This window comes from Colius striatus, chromosome 3 (assembly GCF_028858725.1).
Source record: "Colius striatus isolate bColStr4 chromosome 3, bColStr4.1.hap1, whole genome shotgun sequence".
Taxonomy (NCBI): Eukaryota; Metazoa; Chordata; class Aves; order Coliiformes; family Coliidae; genus Colius; species Colius striatus.
Window position 1 is genome coordinate 97,797,787 of NC_084761.1, and position 14,866 is coordinate 97,812,652.

At 43.8% G+C, this 14,866-nt stretch overlaps 1 protein-coding gene across 1 annotated transcript in view; it reads right to left on the reverse strand.

Annotated features, from left to right (window-relative positions):
* Positions 1–386: 386 nt before the first annotated feature.
* DNAAF9 (dynein axonemal assembly factor 9) overlaps positions 387–14,866 on the reverse strand; it is an 87,196-nt gene continuing 72,716 nt past the window's right edge. Inside the window, exons 30-37 of the mRNA XM_061992084.1 lie at positions 14,299–14,434; positions 13,500–13,586; positions 11,824–11,930; positions 11,046–11,120; positions 10,719–10,921; positions 8,849–8,914; positions 8,131–8,224; positions 387–5,926 (exon numbers count right to left, since the gene is read on the reverse strand). Of these exons, the coding sequence (XP_061848068.1) occupies positions 5,814–5,926; positions 8,131–8,224; positions 8,849–8,914; positions 10,719–10,921; positions 11,046–11,120; positions 11,824–11,930; positions 13,500–13,586; positions 14,299–14,434 (881 nt within the window). The 3' untranslated portion in view covers positions 387–5,813. The remainder of the gene's footprint in view (positions 5,927–8,130; positions 8,225–8,848; positions 8,915–10,718; positions 10,922–11,045; positions 11,121–11,823; positions 11,931–13,499; positions 13,587–14,298; positions 14,435–14,866) is intronic.

Below are 14,866 nucleotides of genomic sequence, written 5' to 3' on the forward strand. Positions count from 1 at the left end.
TGCTTACCTACAGTTGAAGGACAGAGACAACAGGCATGAAGGAGATTAGTATCCTTCATCCTACACCTAGTTTCAAGTCTTCACAGAACCTTAAGGGCTGGAAGGGACCTGCAAAGCTCATCCAGTGCAACCCCCCTGCCAGAGCAGCACCACCTAGAGCAGGGCACACAGGGACTCGTCTAGAAGTTCTACCCAAGTAGAAGCCCAAGCAAGGAGATCTAAACCTTAAACACCATTAAATCTCAACACTTTAGTTTGGATATCAACTAGCCACTGCTCTTCCAGTTGAGGAAAATAACACATGTTAAAAGAGCACCTCTGAAAGCTTAACAAGCAATCAAGCTTAGGAAGCAGTGAGCTCATTAAAGAAGTCCAAGACAGTCCAGTGCAGATGGATATTGTTTATTGGTTCTTTCCATCACATCTGAGTTATAGGTGTAAAAGTCACACAGACTGCAGGTATAAACATGTAAAACAATACAAAAATAAATGGAAAGGTCATTTTACCTTTACTGAATCAAGTTGTGTAATAAATACGACAGGCAAAAAAGCTTCAATCACACCGTTCAGTTGAACTGAAGTTACAGTAGTGTTTGTAAAGACAACAACTTCTTTAACTTAAAGTCGCAAACATTAAAGCATTGAGAACTAGTATCAAAGTGAATTTTGGCACATGGTAAAGTGAGAAGTGTTAGATGAGTCTCTGACCCTTGTGTCAAAACGAAGCAGTTTCTCACTAGCTTTCTGAGGTACGTGTTTAAACAATCTACAGTGAGATCAGCAACGCGCTTCTAAACAACTCACAGTTGACAATTCACTCTACTAGTTACATTTTATTTCCCTTTTAAGAATACCAAAGTATTCCAGAGCTTAAATCTGTGCAAATTCAGGAAAGAAAAAAAGAGACAGTTTCAATTAAAACAATAATTAAAACCCCAAACTCATGAGGGAACTTTTAACCTGCAACTTGAACCTTCCCCTGCAGTCAGTTCTGTTCATTGCCAAGTGTAAAAACGGGACCAAATTGCACAGCTTAATATAAAATACTCCCAGACTGCAGCGTGGTTCCAGTTGCAAATGTTCCTCTTAAGTTTCATCACATTTGTTTGTTTCCTCCCTATAACTTCAGTAACTTCTGATCACATTCATTCTTGGGGAGGGGGGGGAAATGAGAAAAAGACAACCACCACCACAGGCTGCCTAACGTGAAGGTCAGCAAAGCGTTGTAAACCCCTTGAGGACTCTCAGCGCTTCTTCAACGAGAGCAGAAATGCCTGGACACAAAGTTACTGTCACCAATTTGCTAAATACAGTAAAAGACAAAGCAACAGTGTAATGGCACTTGCAAAAATTTCCTGTATCCAAACGTTTGTGGTTTAGAAATGGTGCTTTTTTTTTTCCTCTCTCTTTCTTTTCAAGTCTTACAGTAGCTAAAAAAAAATGTCCAAAACTAGATCCTTAGAAGTATCTCAAATCCTCACCTTGACTTCAAAGGAGTGAGGAAACCACATTACCCTACAGATGGGGTTTGATACAGTATAAATATCTCTGACCAGAGTACAAAAGTTAGCCTCTTCTAAATAAAAACAACCCCAAAAGTGCTGCTGATTTTTAGAAGTAACTCCAAATCAATCAGCAACTATCCAACAGCAGCATCAGGCATTTACACCTTTCAGTCCTCAAAGAGTTTTCTTCTTAAACAGTTTAACCATTTGTGCTAATATTCTTCACTAGGTTAATTTTAAGTCCTTTCACCAAAACTGCTTCTCCTTTAAAAACAAAAACCCCAAAGAGGGTGCAAAGCAACACAACCCCGTGACGTGCATTCATTTGATGCTTGGTGAATAAATGGTGTCACCTTGCAAGGCACTGCTATCTTTAAAGGATATCACTGTCACAGTTTCACTATTTTGGTGTATTTTTTTTCTTTTTCCTGTTTTTATAAAGTCACAGTTCCAAAAAACCTTAGAAAACCACCCAGAATTGAGGTAATCCATTCATTTCAATACCAAAATATATCAATTGAAGTAGTACCAGTATGGTGAAAGGTCTTCATAATACACAGCTATTACCATATAGCATGCAGCACAAGTATTTAAGTTCACTAGGTTTTTGTTCCGAGCTCTGCTGCCTCGGTTTTTAAGGAGCAGCTCCATTTGCACAGCAGCACTGCCAATTCTGAACACTTTGTGCCTTGCTTTTCTCCCGGGACCTCTCGCCTGCTGAGCCCCCGGCTGCACCGGCCCCACTGACATTTGCTTTTTGAGGGCTGCACAAATTGGAGCTCTTAAAAAAAGAGTTTTCAGCAGAGCCAAAAAAAGAAATATAAGCTACAGTATCTTCATCTATGGTTCAATCAATTGCACTTATATCTACTGGGTTGAGACAAAGCCTCGACGGCGTGTCCGCTCTCCCAGCCGCCGGGCTTTCCTCTGACGTTACCTAGTCATACCGCTAGCTCTAGAAATATGGCTTTGCAGATTGTTTGTACTCAAAGGGAGCAGGCTGGGTTTACACTAAGTTTATTGGCAAAGAGCTAGAATTTGTCAGGGATTTCCTAATGCCCCTTTTTATTGCAAGTGTTAACAACCAGTATTTTAGACTCCAATAAATCCCGATCGGGAGTTTCCTGCCATCAAGTGGACTTAGTTTGTAAACACCTACTAGCCCCCTAAATCAACTGCTAGGTACGTTTACTCTACCAGGCACTACAGGATATTAAGACTAAAGTATAGCCATGCATAGATAAACTCATGAGCCTTATCATGATGCTCTAACACGGGTTACCCCAGAAAGCCTAACAACACAAACCAAGCGCTGGCTTTTGTTGTACTTCAACAGCATACGAGGAGTTTATAACGTCTCACGGTGTGCAAAGAGGGGGGGGAAGTCATCTTGGGACAGCTTGATTAAATCTAGTAGGAAAGCTACTAAAGAAACCTTACCAACATCTATATCCCAGTGTGCAGCACCTGGAATTCCAGCTCTGCGCTGTGTAACCGCCACAGGCACGAGCCAGCTAGTAGCAATGGGTACTGAAAGCTTACCTAAAAGGTGGTTCAGTTTTTGACAGGCTGATCATTGAAATTTCAGCCATTTCCTATTCCAAAGGTAAAAAAAACATCTCTTTTTTTCAAGTAAGGCATAAAGCTATACCTAGCCTTAGCTTTGATGGCAGGAGTTACATCTCATTTTCCTGCGTGGACCTAAGTATTTTAAGGGATGCTGTAAGAAACGATTCATCCAATTTCTTCCTCTGCTACATACACCTGAGCCAAAAGAAAAGCTACATTTGTATTTAAAATAAATAAAACCCAAACAACTGAGCTGCTTCTAAGGCAAAAGGGGTATGAAAACAAAGCATTCCTCCCAGGCTGTTCTCACTTGATTAGATCCTGAACACACAGCTACAATAATCTGCTTATTCAAATAGCGTTTGATAATTACCTTTCAGTGGCTGCTAGGGTGCTTTAGAATCCTTCAGCCAGTGATCTATGAAGTCTCACTTCAAATGGTACTAAATTAAGGACAAGGTGCCACAATTCTTACTACGGTATCATTTAGTAACTACCACAGTCACTTCAAGAAAGTAACGACTAAAGTACTTAAAACCTGGGGAATCAGTTCAGTGAAATGTTAGGACACAAAATCTCCTGAAAGCTCCACAACCAACTTCTGTCACATTTCAAGTATAGCTTCTGATGTTTTTTTACCTTTGGAAATCAGTCATTTTCATGAGAAGGAATTCTTTTAGCTAAAGAATTCTTGCTTTGCCTAGTTTTTAGTACAGGGCTAAGAATGCCTCACGGATCATCTTCTAAGCAGCAGCCAAGCTGAAAGACTGCCACCATCCATGTCACATTTCCTACAACACCAATAACAACACTGGAAAGAATGCAAGATGTCTCCACTTGTCCCATTCCACCCTGAAACGTGGAAACACCTTTTCCTTAAAGAAGTCAAAATTTCAACTGCAGATTCAAACTGTGCAGAGGTTATGAGACACGCTGGCCCCTTGGAAAAACGCAGATGCCTAAGTGTTCCCCCATTTCTCGCTTTGGGAACACCCCAACAACTGTGGGATTGGGTGCTCTGCTGAGTTTCTGGATTGTTCCCCCATTTCTCGCTTTGGGAACATTTTAAGAGCTGTGGGACTGGCTACTCTGCTGAGTTTTCTTGTTCCCTCATTTCTCGCTTTGGGAACATCCCATCAGCTGTGGGACTGGGCACTCTGCTGAGTTTCAATTGTTCCCCCATTTCTCACTCTGGGAACAACTTAAGAGCTGTGAGATTGGGTATTCTACTGAGTTTCTGACTTGTTCCCCCATTTCTCACTTTGGGAACATCTTAAGAGCTGTGGGACTGGGCACTCTGCTGAGTTTTCTTGTTCCCCTATTTCTCGCTTTGGGAACACCCCAACAGCTGTGGGACTGGCTACTCTGCTGAGTTTCTGGGTTGTTCCCCCATTTCTCACTTTGGGAACAACTTAAGAGCTGTGAGATTGGGTATTCTACTGAGTTTCTGGATTGTTCCCCCATTTCTCGCTTTGGGAACACCCCATCAGCTGTGGGATTGGACACTCTGCTGAGTTTCAATTGTTCCCCCATTTCTCACTCTGGGAACACCCCATCAGCTGTGGGATTGGACACTCTGCTGAGTTTTAATGTTCCCCCATTTCTCGCTTTGGGAACATCTTAAGAGCTGTGGGACTGGTTACTCTGCTGAGTTTTCTTGTTCCCCCATTTCTCACTTTGGGAACAACTTAAGAGCTGTGAGATTGGGTATTCTACTGAGTTTCTGGATTGTTCCCCCATTTCTCACTCTGGGAACACCCCATCAGCTGTGGGATTGGACACTCTGCTGAGTTTCAATTGTTCCCCCATTTCTCACTCTGGGAACACCCCATCAGCTGTGGGATTGGACACTCTGCTGAGTTTTAATGTTCCCCCATTTCTCGCTTTGGGAACATCTTAAGAGCTGTGGGACTGGTTACTCTGCTGAGTTTTCTTGTTCCCCCATTTCTCGCTTTGGGAACACCCCAACAGCTGTGGGACTGGGTACTCTGCTGAGTTTCTGGGTTGTTCCCCCATTTCTCACTTTGGGAACAACTTAAGAGCTGTGAGATTGGGTATTCTACTGAGTTTCTGGATTGTTCCCCCATTTCTCGCTTTGGGAACACCCCATCAGCTGTGGGACTGGGTACTCTGCTGAGTTTTAATGTTCCCCCATTTCTTGCTTTGGGTACATCCCATCAGCTGTGGGACTGGGTACTCTGCTGAGTTTTAATGTTCCCCCATTTCTTGCTTTGGGTACATCCCATCAGCTGTGGGACTGGGTACTCTGCTGAGTTTTAATGTTCCCCCATTTCTCGCTTTGGGAACACCTCCCAGTCCCACATACTGAATACACCATTGCTCATCAATGCTCACGTGCAACAAGTTTCAAGGGACACCCAGATACTGGAGCAAAGGTTTGATTATCTGCACAGACCAATTCCATGATACCTTCTGACTTACAAGGAAATAACACTTTTGCTTCTTTTTCTTCTTCTTTTAAATAAGTTTCCACTACTAGCCAGAGATTCCAGGTGATGCTTTTTACAGTCTGGAATTAAGGTGAAGTGGAAGCAAACCTGACAGTACAAACAGCTAAGCAGTGACCATATTCAAATGCCAACCTTACAGGAATGACCTCTTATAGTTTTTAAAAGGAATGCTGAAAACTGACATTTAATTTTCTAGTTAACCAGCAAGGACAACAGCATTTTTGGTTACTGATAGTAGGTGGTTCAGAAACGCACAGGACAGACTTGCTTATGTCTTCTGCTCAAAGAGATCATGGTACTCTTGTTCTTCTAGTTCTCTGTTGTACTTCTCTATCTCCCTGTTGGCTTCTTCCAAGTAGTCATTCATGAATTGGTCCATTACTGGTTTTGAATAACTAAGGAAAAAAAAACCCAACCGACCCCATTTGTGCAAATAGTGTTCATTGGAAAGGAAGATACACGTGTGAGGGATGGGCCAAGCTCTGGGACACTGCCTGAAAGCAGGAATTCAATATATCACCTTCCAGGAGTCCCACGGGCAGATCTAACCACAATTATGCTGTACTGCTGGGGGAATAAAGGAGTTGCACAAGAGGCATTTCCTAATCAACAGGAAGAATATAAGAACAGCAGAACTACAGCATGTCTGCAGATGTTTACAAGCTATTTTGGTCATGTCTGAAAAACTCTTGTCAAAACTCTGCCCTAAATTCAAATCATCCTGAAAGAGTTTAACCAGTGCCTGTATCTTTCACTGTCAAACACCAAGATGGTGTTGGAGTATTGCTCCAGGGAGCTATTTTCTGCCACGATGCCATAGCTGGGAGCTTACCCTGCAGACAGAATGTTGAATTTATTGCATAGGGCAGAGAAAAAAACCCCACAGTTTGTCCTTTTATCAAAACAGATTCACAGAAGCCACTTGGATTTCCACAAAGTTTGTCAGTTACAGTGAAAAGTAAACTGGGAATATAAAACACAGTTTGAGTTTCAGTAATAAAAACACAAAAGCAAGTTATGAGAAGAAGAAGAACAGGAATCCACTGGAACATCAGTATGACAGTGGCATTTCTTTCCAAAGACAAAAAAAAATATGATTGGGTTTAAATTTAAACCAGAAAATTATTGGGAAGGAATCTGGAGGGTCTGACTCCAGCTGGAGTTCACCTTCTGGAAACTGACACCAAGCAAGGACAGTGCACTTACAAATACAGACATGCCACGATTTGGTGAGTAAATCACAGTGCTGGCTAAGCTGAAGGAGTTCTCAACCAAGATTTTACTTGCTTAAGTAAATCAGAAATGTAATACAAACAAGTACACATGCACAGTAATTCTGAAAATCCTGTTCATACCATCACAGGATCCTTCCAGTCAGAACTCCTGCAGTCCCAGCCCTGCCCTCACCCTGCCCAGCCCAGCACTACCCCCTGGCCCTCAGCACCTCAGCTCCATGGCTCTGGGATCCCTCCATGGTGGGCACTCCCCCAGCTCCCTGGGCAGCCTGGCACAGGGGCTGACACCCCTCTCAGGGACACAGTTCTGCCTCAGCTCCAATCTCAACCTCCCCTGGGGCAACTCCAGCCCATCTCCTCATGTCCTGTTACTTGTAGCTTTGAGAGAAGAGCCCGACCCCCAGCTCCCTGCAGCCTCCTGTCAGGGAGTGTCAGAGAGTGCTGCTGTGTCCCCTCAGGCTCCTCTTCTCCAGGCTCAACACCCCCATTCCCTCAGCCCCTCCCCAGCCCCTTGTGCTCCAGCCCCTTCCCCAGCTCTGTGCCCGGCTCTGGCCACGCTGCAGCCCCTCAGTGTCCCTGTGGCAGTGAGTGAGGGGCCCAGCACTGACACAGCCCTGGAGCTGCAGCCTCCCCAGGGCCCAGCACAGGGGACAATCCCTGCCCTGCTCCTGCTGCCACCCCAGTGCTGATCCCAGCCAGGCTGCCCTTGGCCTTCTTGCCCCCCTGGGCACGCTGCTGGCTCCTGTTCAGCTGCTGGCACCAACCCCCCAGGCCCTTTTCTGCCAGGCAGCTTTCCATATCAATGCATTACAGCCAATAAGGTCTGTTTCATTGCAAGTGACACGATGAGAGCAACCACTCAACACCAGCCTCACTGCAAAATACGTGGCAGAAAAAAAGGGACACTGCAGGAAAACCTAAACTGACCTTGATTGTTTTCACTTGTGTGTGTGTGTGTGCATGCACAAGCATGCCCACAGAATTACACTCATTTGGAAGTTCTCAGTCCTGAGCAGGCATTAAGCAATGTTACACCACTGTTTGGTTTGAAAAACATTTCTTTGACAAGCTGTGGTCCAGAAATTATTCTTTGCGTGAGCTCACGTACAGCTTTGGGATTGTTTTCTTGGTTCTATTCTGCTTTTTAGATCCTATCTCTGAAAAAGAAGTGTTTGAACAACAAGCTTTAAATGGCAAGTAGCCATGTACAGATTGAAGGAACAAAACTCTTCACGTTACCACCTGCGAATCCAACTGGCTCTTGACCGTATCATCTGCTTTGACACTCTACGTTTCAGACTCATGTAGCCTAAAACCTGCAGCCAAACCCCCCCACATTTGAAAGGATACATGGATGGTAATCCATTTTGTCACCAAAAAAGTTCACAAATTGAGTCCCATTGTAAAAATAACCGGCTGGAAGTGGATCCAAGTGGCGTTTCACCTACGTGAGAGAAAGAATATACCCTCCATTAAACACGTTAAACTGCTTAGAGTCAGTCTTAAATAGCTCAACTTAAAACTCCTTCTGTTAAACTTAACAGCCAGGGAGGAATGTATGGCTCCTGGTTATAAAGGAAGGCACTGAAACACCTGTGACAAATGCCATCCATATGGACTAGGAGAGAGGTGTAACAATGCTAAGAGTAGCCAGGTCAGATTGTTAGGAACTCAACTCTAGAGACAGCACTTACAACCTACAATTAGCTGATGAGAGCAGCATTGGGCATTTAGGATCCTAAACTGCAAGTGCCAACCTGCACAGCACAAAAGGGGGAGAAAAGATGAGGGAAGACCATTATGGTAAACAGAAGCAGGTGCTTGTCCCACATCTTACACCTCCCCCTACTTTTCAGGGCTAACACGAAGCTCTGAGGTAACACAAGACTTATATCTCCTCCTGGAGAGCCTCAGTTGTGTGTCAAGTGTATCAAAAGACAATGAGTGCTGTTATAATGCAGTGCTCAGCACATTGGTTATGGCAGGTATGGGAGGTGCTGTGTTGCATAAAAGGCTATTTAAGAGGAGCAGGCTAAAGAAAGGCTTGCTATTAATTGCTTCTACTCACGTGAATGTTCTTGATCTCCTGAAGGGTTAGCATGCCTCTGGTTTTCAGGGCTTTCCTCTGAGGTTTCTGTAAGAGGAATTAGACCTGAGTTATGTGCCTACAGAGCAACAAGGTGATACTACAGCTGAGATACGTTAAAAAAAAACCCCAAAACACTACCACCAACAAATCCTTCCTTGGCAATGTGGATAATGGGAGTGAAATCTATGATCATGTGCTATTGTGGTCAAGCCCAGAACAGAAGGACTCCTTTTAGAAACAAGTCACTTAAAAACCCATCTCTAAATGGTATTATTCAGTTCTGCTCAGGCACTCACAGCTCTTGTTCTGAAAACAAAAGAACTGAGTGATCTTACATAAAGCACCAGTAAAAAGGGTAAGTTGCAGAAGTGTTTTGAAGAGGACAATTTAAATACAGCTTTAGTTCCAAAAAAATGAAGAAAACTAGTAGAGAAACAGAAAAATAACCTCTTTTAGGCTGAAAAGTCTTATAATTCATGTCTTTCAGGCAGCATGCAGTAATCCTCAGAACTACCTGAAACCTTACAGTAGCCATGGCTAGTGAGGCTGGACAAGGACTGTTTGTAGCCCCAAAGTGCAAAACAAGGAAGCACTTCACACTAGAGACAGCTCTGAAGTTCCAAGTTCTCATGAAATTAAAGTAGTATTCCATAGAGTGCTCTCTTCTATGTCAAAGGTATTTGTCTCCAAATATTACCCCTGTGATGTGTAAAGAGGTCCTGTGTGACCTACTCTAGGTGGTCCTGCTCTGGCAGAGGACTGGATGAGCTTTCAAAGCCACCTCCAACCCTTCAGATGCTGTGATTCTGTGAATAGGTACACTTCCCCCAAGTAAGACAACCTGCTAGAACTGAGATGAGAACCTGAAGATCCTTAGAAATAACTCCAACAACAGTCTGCAGGGAACTCTTTTGCCTTGCTACACAACTTTTTAGAGATACTCTGCGAGTCTGAGGCCATAAAGATGCAACCATCAGTACTTTAACAAACGTTCCAAACCGGGCATCAGGAAAGGCCACAGTTGGAATTAGAGGCTCAGGTTCCAATCAGAGTGCTAAAATAAGCAATTTGTCTGGTTGAACAGTTTCTGTCCAAGTATATTTCTGAATCAGCCCTCAAGACCCTGACGTGCAGCCTGGCAAAAGGAATCCCTGCTGGTATTTATTACGCAGCAGTGAAGCACCTTGTCCTGCACTCCAGGTCATGTCAGTCACTGTCTGAAGTTAACAAGATACCACAACTGCAAAATAAGCCTTCTTAGGTTTCTTTGGATGTGTATATTCCCTGCTTCCTACTCCAGCTTCTATTGCATAAGTATCTTAGTCATGGAGAAAGGCACGAAGCCTTACATCGCTGCACACTTGACGGATTGTGATTCTGAGTCCATGAATTAAGCAAGACAAAATGAAAACAAACCACCTCCATTTCAATGGATTCCTTCCAAGGAGGTTTAATTTAGTGAATCAAAACAAGTTTTCAGCTTTGTAGCAGTTCAGGTACTTCAAGATGATTTATTTCATACTACACTTGGGCTTTTGGCAATCGTGTCTCGCAGCTAAATCATCTCGTGCTTATTCTGGACACGCTCCATTTGCTCAAGCGTTCAAGAGCAGATCAATCCATGACTAAGCTGGAGCAGATATTGAAACAATATGCAAATTACAATACACATTTGCAAAGTGTTAGTCCTCTGTCTGAAACACATTTACACCCTGGAAAGCCAATGTCTTGGGAGAAGAGACATGGAGATGATAAAAGAGATAATGTTTCATCGAGAGCCTCGGATCCCTTCTTCTGCTGTTAAGGGCCAAACTGATCACACTGAACAAAAGAAAACATGCCCACAAACCTGTTTTGCAGTTTCTCTGAGCCAGTCTTTTATATCCTCTTCCTTAAGAGAGCAGCCAATGAACACAAGGAAGCACTCCTGTTGACTGCTGCAATCTCTGTGGTCGCTTCTTGATTCAGGAGGAGTTGGCCCCTCCTGAACAGGCACGAGGCTTAGTGAGTTAGATGACGTGTTGTGACACACTTCAATCACTTTATCAGAATCTAACAGGGAGAAGATGAAAGAAAGAGATGTCCTGACAATTGTTCATCAAACTGAACACATTGCTTGTCAAAAAGTCTCCCAATTCATGTACATGATGGTGGATAAGGAGCAATTCATCCTTACCTGAAAACTTAACTTTGCCCATGATGTGATAGATGTTTCCAGAAAAAGGACTTGGCTTGAGCAACGACTTAATCGCTGGTTGCAACAAAAGACAAAGAGATTATCTCACTTGTTTTTCTTCTCCTTGCTGTAGCTTCTGCTCAGACCTACACTACAGGTCTCTCTAATCCACATCCTAGTGCTTCAGGGGAGGAAGCTGCAGCGTCCCCCAGAGCCCCGCTACGCAACGTTTCTAGGTGTTGTCATTTCTTTGCTATGAGGTAGGTGGGAAACAACATGTGTTTGGCATAAGGAACGCTTACAGTGTGTGTGGAAAGCAAAATGGTGCTCCTTAACACTGTTTTGCTAAGGAAAGAAGGAAAGGCATGATTATGTATCTACTCTACCAGCCTAACACAGAGTTGAGCCTATTTTCTAGTGAACACAAAGAATTACTTGGTGTAAAAAGTAGAAGCTGCTGGTCACTTACAAACTGCATTTTGGCACTACTAAATACAATGAAGCATAAAATAAAAAGCAAACAAATGAAGGAGTCTCAGTCTCTAGAAACCAAAGACTAAATGAGGTTTTCATCTGAACAAAAGCATGGGTCAGTTTTCCAGAGCAGACACTAATGAAGATCATTTACTGTACTTGGAGGAAGGAAAGCTGAATTTTCAATTAAAAGTTGACTTGGGCAGTAATTAAATAATTGTTCTACATCAGTGCCTTCCTTCCCCTCTGCTCCTCAGCCCTTCCAACTTGGACTTCAATCAAGTCAGCCAAAGTTCCTTTGTACCTTTACATTTGGTGACAAATCGTGTTTTCTCCAGAGGCCGGTTAAACCACACACAGATCTGGACCATGGGAGGGAAGACGGGCCCAGCTCTGTGTTTGCCTTCGTACCTTAAGGCAAAAACAAAACACATGTCTTCAGTGCTCAGAAAAACACACACACACACACACACACTTCTGAACAGGAACAACTATTACTTCCCCACAGGTAAGCCCTTGCTCATAGGAAGATCTTTCTAAGACACGTGTGAGAATGTGGTATTAACGATGTGAGGTTTATTGAGGAGGTCAGGAGTCCTTTTCACAGAATCACAGAGTGGTGGGGTTGGAAGGGAGCTTTAGAGCTCATCCAGTCCAACCCCCCTGCAGAAGCAGGGTCACCTAGATCAGGTCACACAGGAACGTGTCCAGGTGGGTCTTGAAGCCCTCCAAGGAAGGAGCCTCCACATCCTCCCTGGGCAGCCTGTGCCAGGGCTCCATCACCTCACCCTTTCTTATGTTAAATGTCATTTTCTGTGTTCCAGCTTCATCCCATCACCCCTTGTCCTGTCACTGGATACACCAGAAAAAAGTGCTGCCCCAACCTCCTGACACCCACCGTTTAGATATTTGTAACTGGGATCCCCCCTCAGTCTCCTCCAGACTGAACAGCCCCAGGTCCCACAGCCTTTCCTCATCAGGAAGATGCTCCAGTGCCCTCAGCATCTTGATGTCCCTGCACTGGCCTCTCTCCAGCACTTCCCTGTCCCTCTGGAGCTGGGGAGCCCAGAACTGGACACAGGACTCCAGATGAGCCCTCATCAGAACACAGTAGAGGGGGAGCAAAACCTCCCTTGACCCACATTCTTCTTTTTTTGCTATCTAAATACTCTCCTTGCATACTACCATCACACAGACTAACACATCAAATCTTTTCAATACTTTCTTTTCCTGCTTTCTCCATTTGGCTCCATGCAACCCACCAGCAGCTCTGACACCCCAAGCATTGTGCCAGTTGACCTTTGACTTGTGTCCAATTTAGACCAAGAATTGTGAATAGAAAAAGATACACATACACACAGGACTGGCAAGGTAGGGTAAATAAACCCTGCTTCCATCATTACAAACCTAACTAGGAAGCAGTCAGACAGGAGTTATAAAGGCTTAACACGTTCTGCCAAATAGGTGCAGCACAGATAACTGCAACAAGATGTGTAAAGAAGCCTGAAAAATATCCCTCACTGGGTACTATGGATTATTGTGCTCTCAGCCTCTGCCAAGACTGTCAATAAGGTTGCTGTATTTATGAATAATTGTTGTGCTAATAGCTAGACTGACACAGCAAGTTCATTCCAGTAAGGCTGAAGAGCTGCTGGAATGAAATTACTCTAGTCATTATTGACCTCACCCATCTCAGCTTATTCCCAGAGGGTTCTTTGCTATTCTTCTCAAAACCAACAGTAATCTGGACGTTGATTTAAATGGTGTCCAGAAAGGATCTTTTTTTTCCCCCCATAAAAGGGCAGCAATCGTGTATCTACTAAGAATATTCATCAGCTCTCTCTTAAAAATGATTTACACAGTTCCAACTGAGTAGTCATGAAAAAAAAACCCACCCATGAATTAAATTAGTGAGGCTGTTTAATCTTCAAGTTAATTAGAAAAAAAACAGTTTTACTATTTCTCAATCTAGATACTTGCCAGCCAGGATACATTAAATACCGAGCTCTCATCATCTGAGGGTTGCAAAAACTGCTTTCTGAGAGGATTAATTCAATATCCTCGTTCCTACAAAGAGATAAAGTGAAGAGTTTGAATTTTATAAGTTCAAGACAACAGCCCCAATCTGTATGACACACAAACCAGAGGGTGTTAGTTGCAGGGAAGGATAGTCTGAATTTTACTGAGTATGACAGCAGCAGAAGCCATACTCTGCAAACAAAAACATGTATTTCCCAATGCCCATAGTTATATCACCATATAACCAGGGGAGATGTCATTTGCATCACAAGCAATGAAGGAAAGTGTGCATCTCCTTTGTGTGAGTTACCAGAGGAAAACAAGAGAATCACAGAATGGTGGGGGTTGGAAGGGATCTTTAGAGCTCATCCAGTCCAATCCTCCTGCAGAAGCAGGGTCACCTAGATCAGGTCACACAGGAACGTGTCCAGGTGGGTTTTGAAGAGCTTCAGAAGAAGGAGCCTCCACACCCTCCCTGGGCAGCCTGGGCCAGGGCTCCCTCCCCTCACACTGAAAGAGTTTTTCCTTATGTTTAAATGGAACTTGCTGTGTTCCAGCTTCATCCCATCACCCCTTGTCCTGTCACTAGCTACAACAGAAAAAAGAGATGTCCCAACCTCCTGACACTCACCCTTTGTATACTTGTAACTATTAATGAGATCCCCCCCTCAGTCTCCTCCAGGCTAAACAGCCCCAGGTCCTCCATGCACGTGCTCCCCTCTTGCAACAGTGCCAAGTACTGGCCAGTGATTAAGGTTACCTGGTTACAACTCCATTTTCTGCCAGGATGAAGGAAACTGCCGGGTTTGCTGCTCGGATGAGGCTCTGCAGCTGCGTAAGGAGCGGGTGCCTCTGCTCTGTGGCATGGCTCGTGAAAACCACGGTACTCACTAGTCCTGTGGAAGGCAATCAGGGAAGAGTGTACAAAAGCCAGGTGTGCAACATGTCACTTAATAGTTTATTAATCCCTTACAGCCATTCTTCTGTCATTTTACTTCCACCTCACTCCATTGAAGTTACCAAAGAGGAGAAAAAGAAACGAGAAAGGAACTTTTCATCTAACAGAGGCAATTTAGATACAAATAACCAAAACAAGGGGGATTTTTGTCTCTGTAAAGAAAGACCCTGAAATGATATTCAGACAGCAAGTCTGAACTCACAAAGCAACCAAAAAGACAAGAGAGAAAAACAGTGGGATAAGTATTTGTCCTAAGCCCCCATTCCCAAAATGTCTCAGCTGGATCAGCAGAAGCAATTCCTTTCTCAGACTTCACAGCATCACTTCACCTTGCACCTAGTGCCACCAATTGAACTAAAGCAACAGTCCT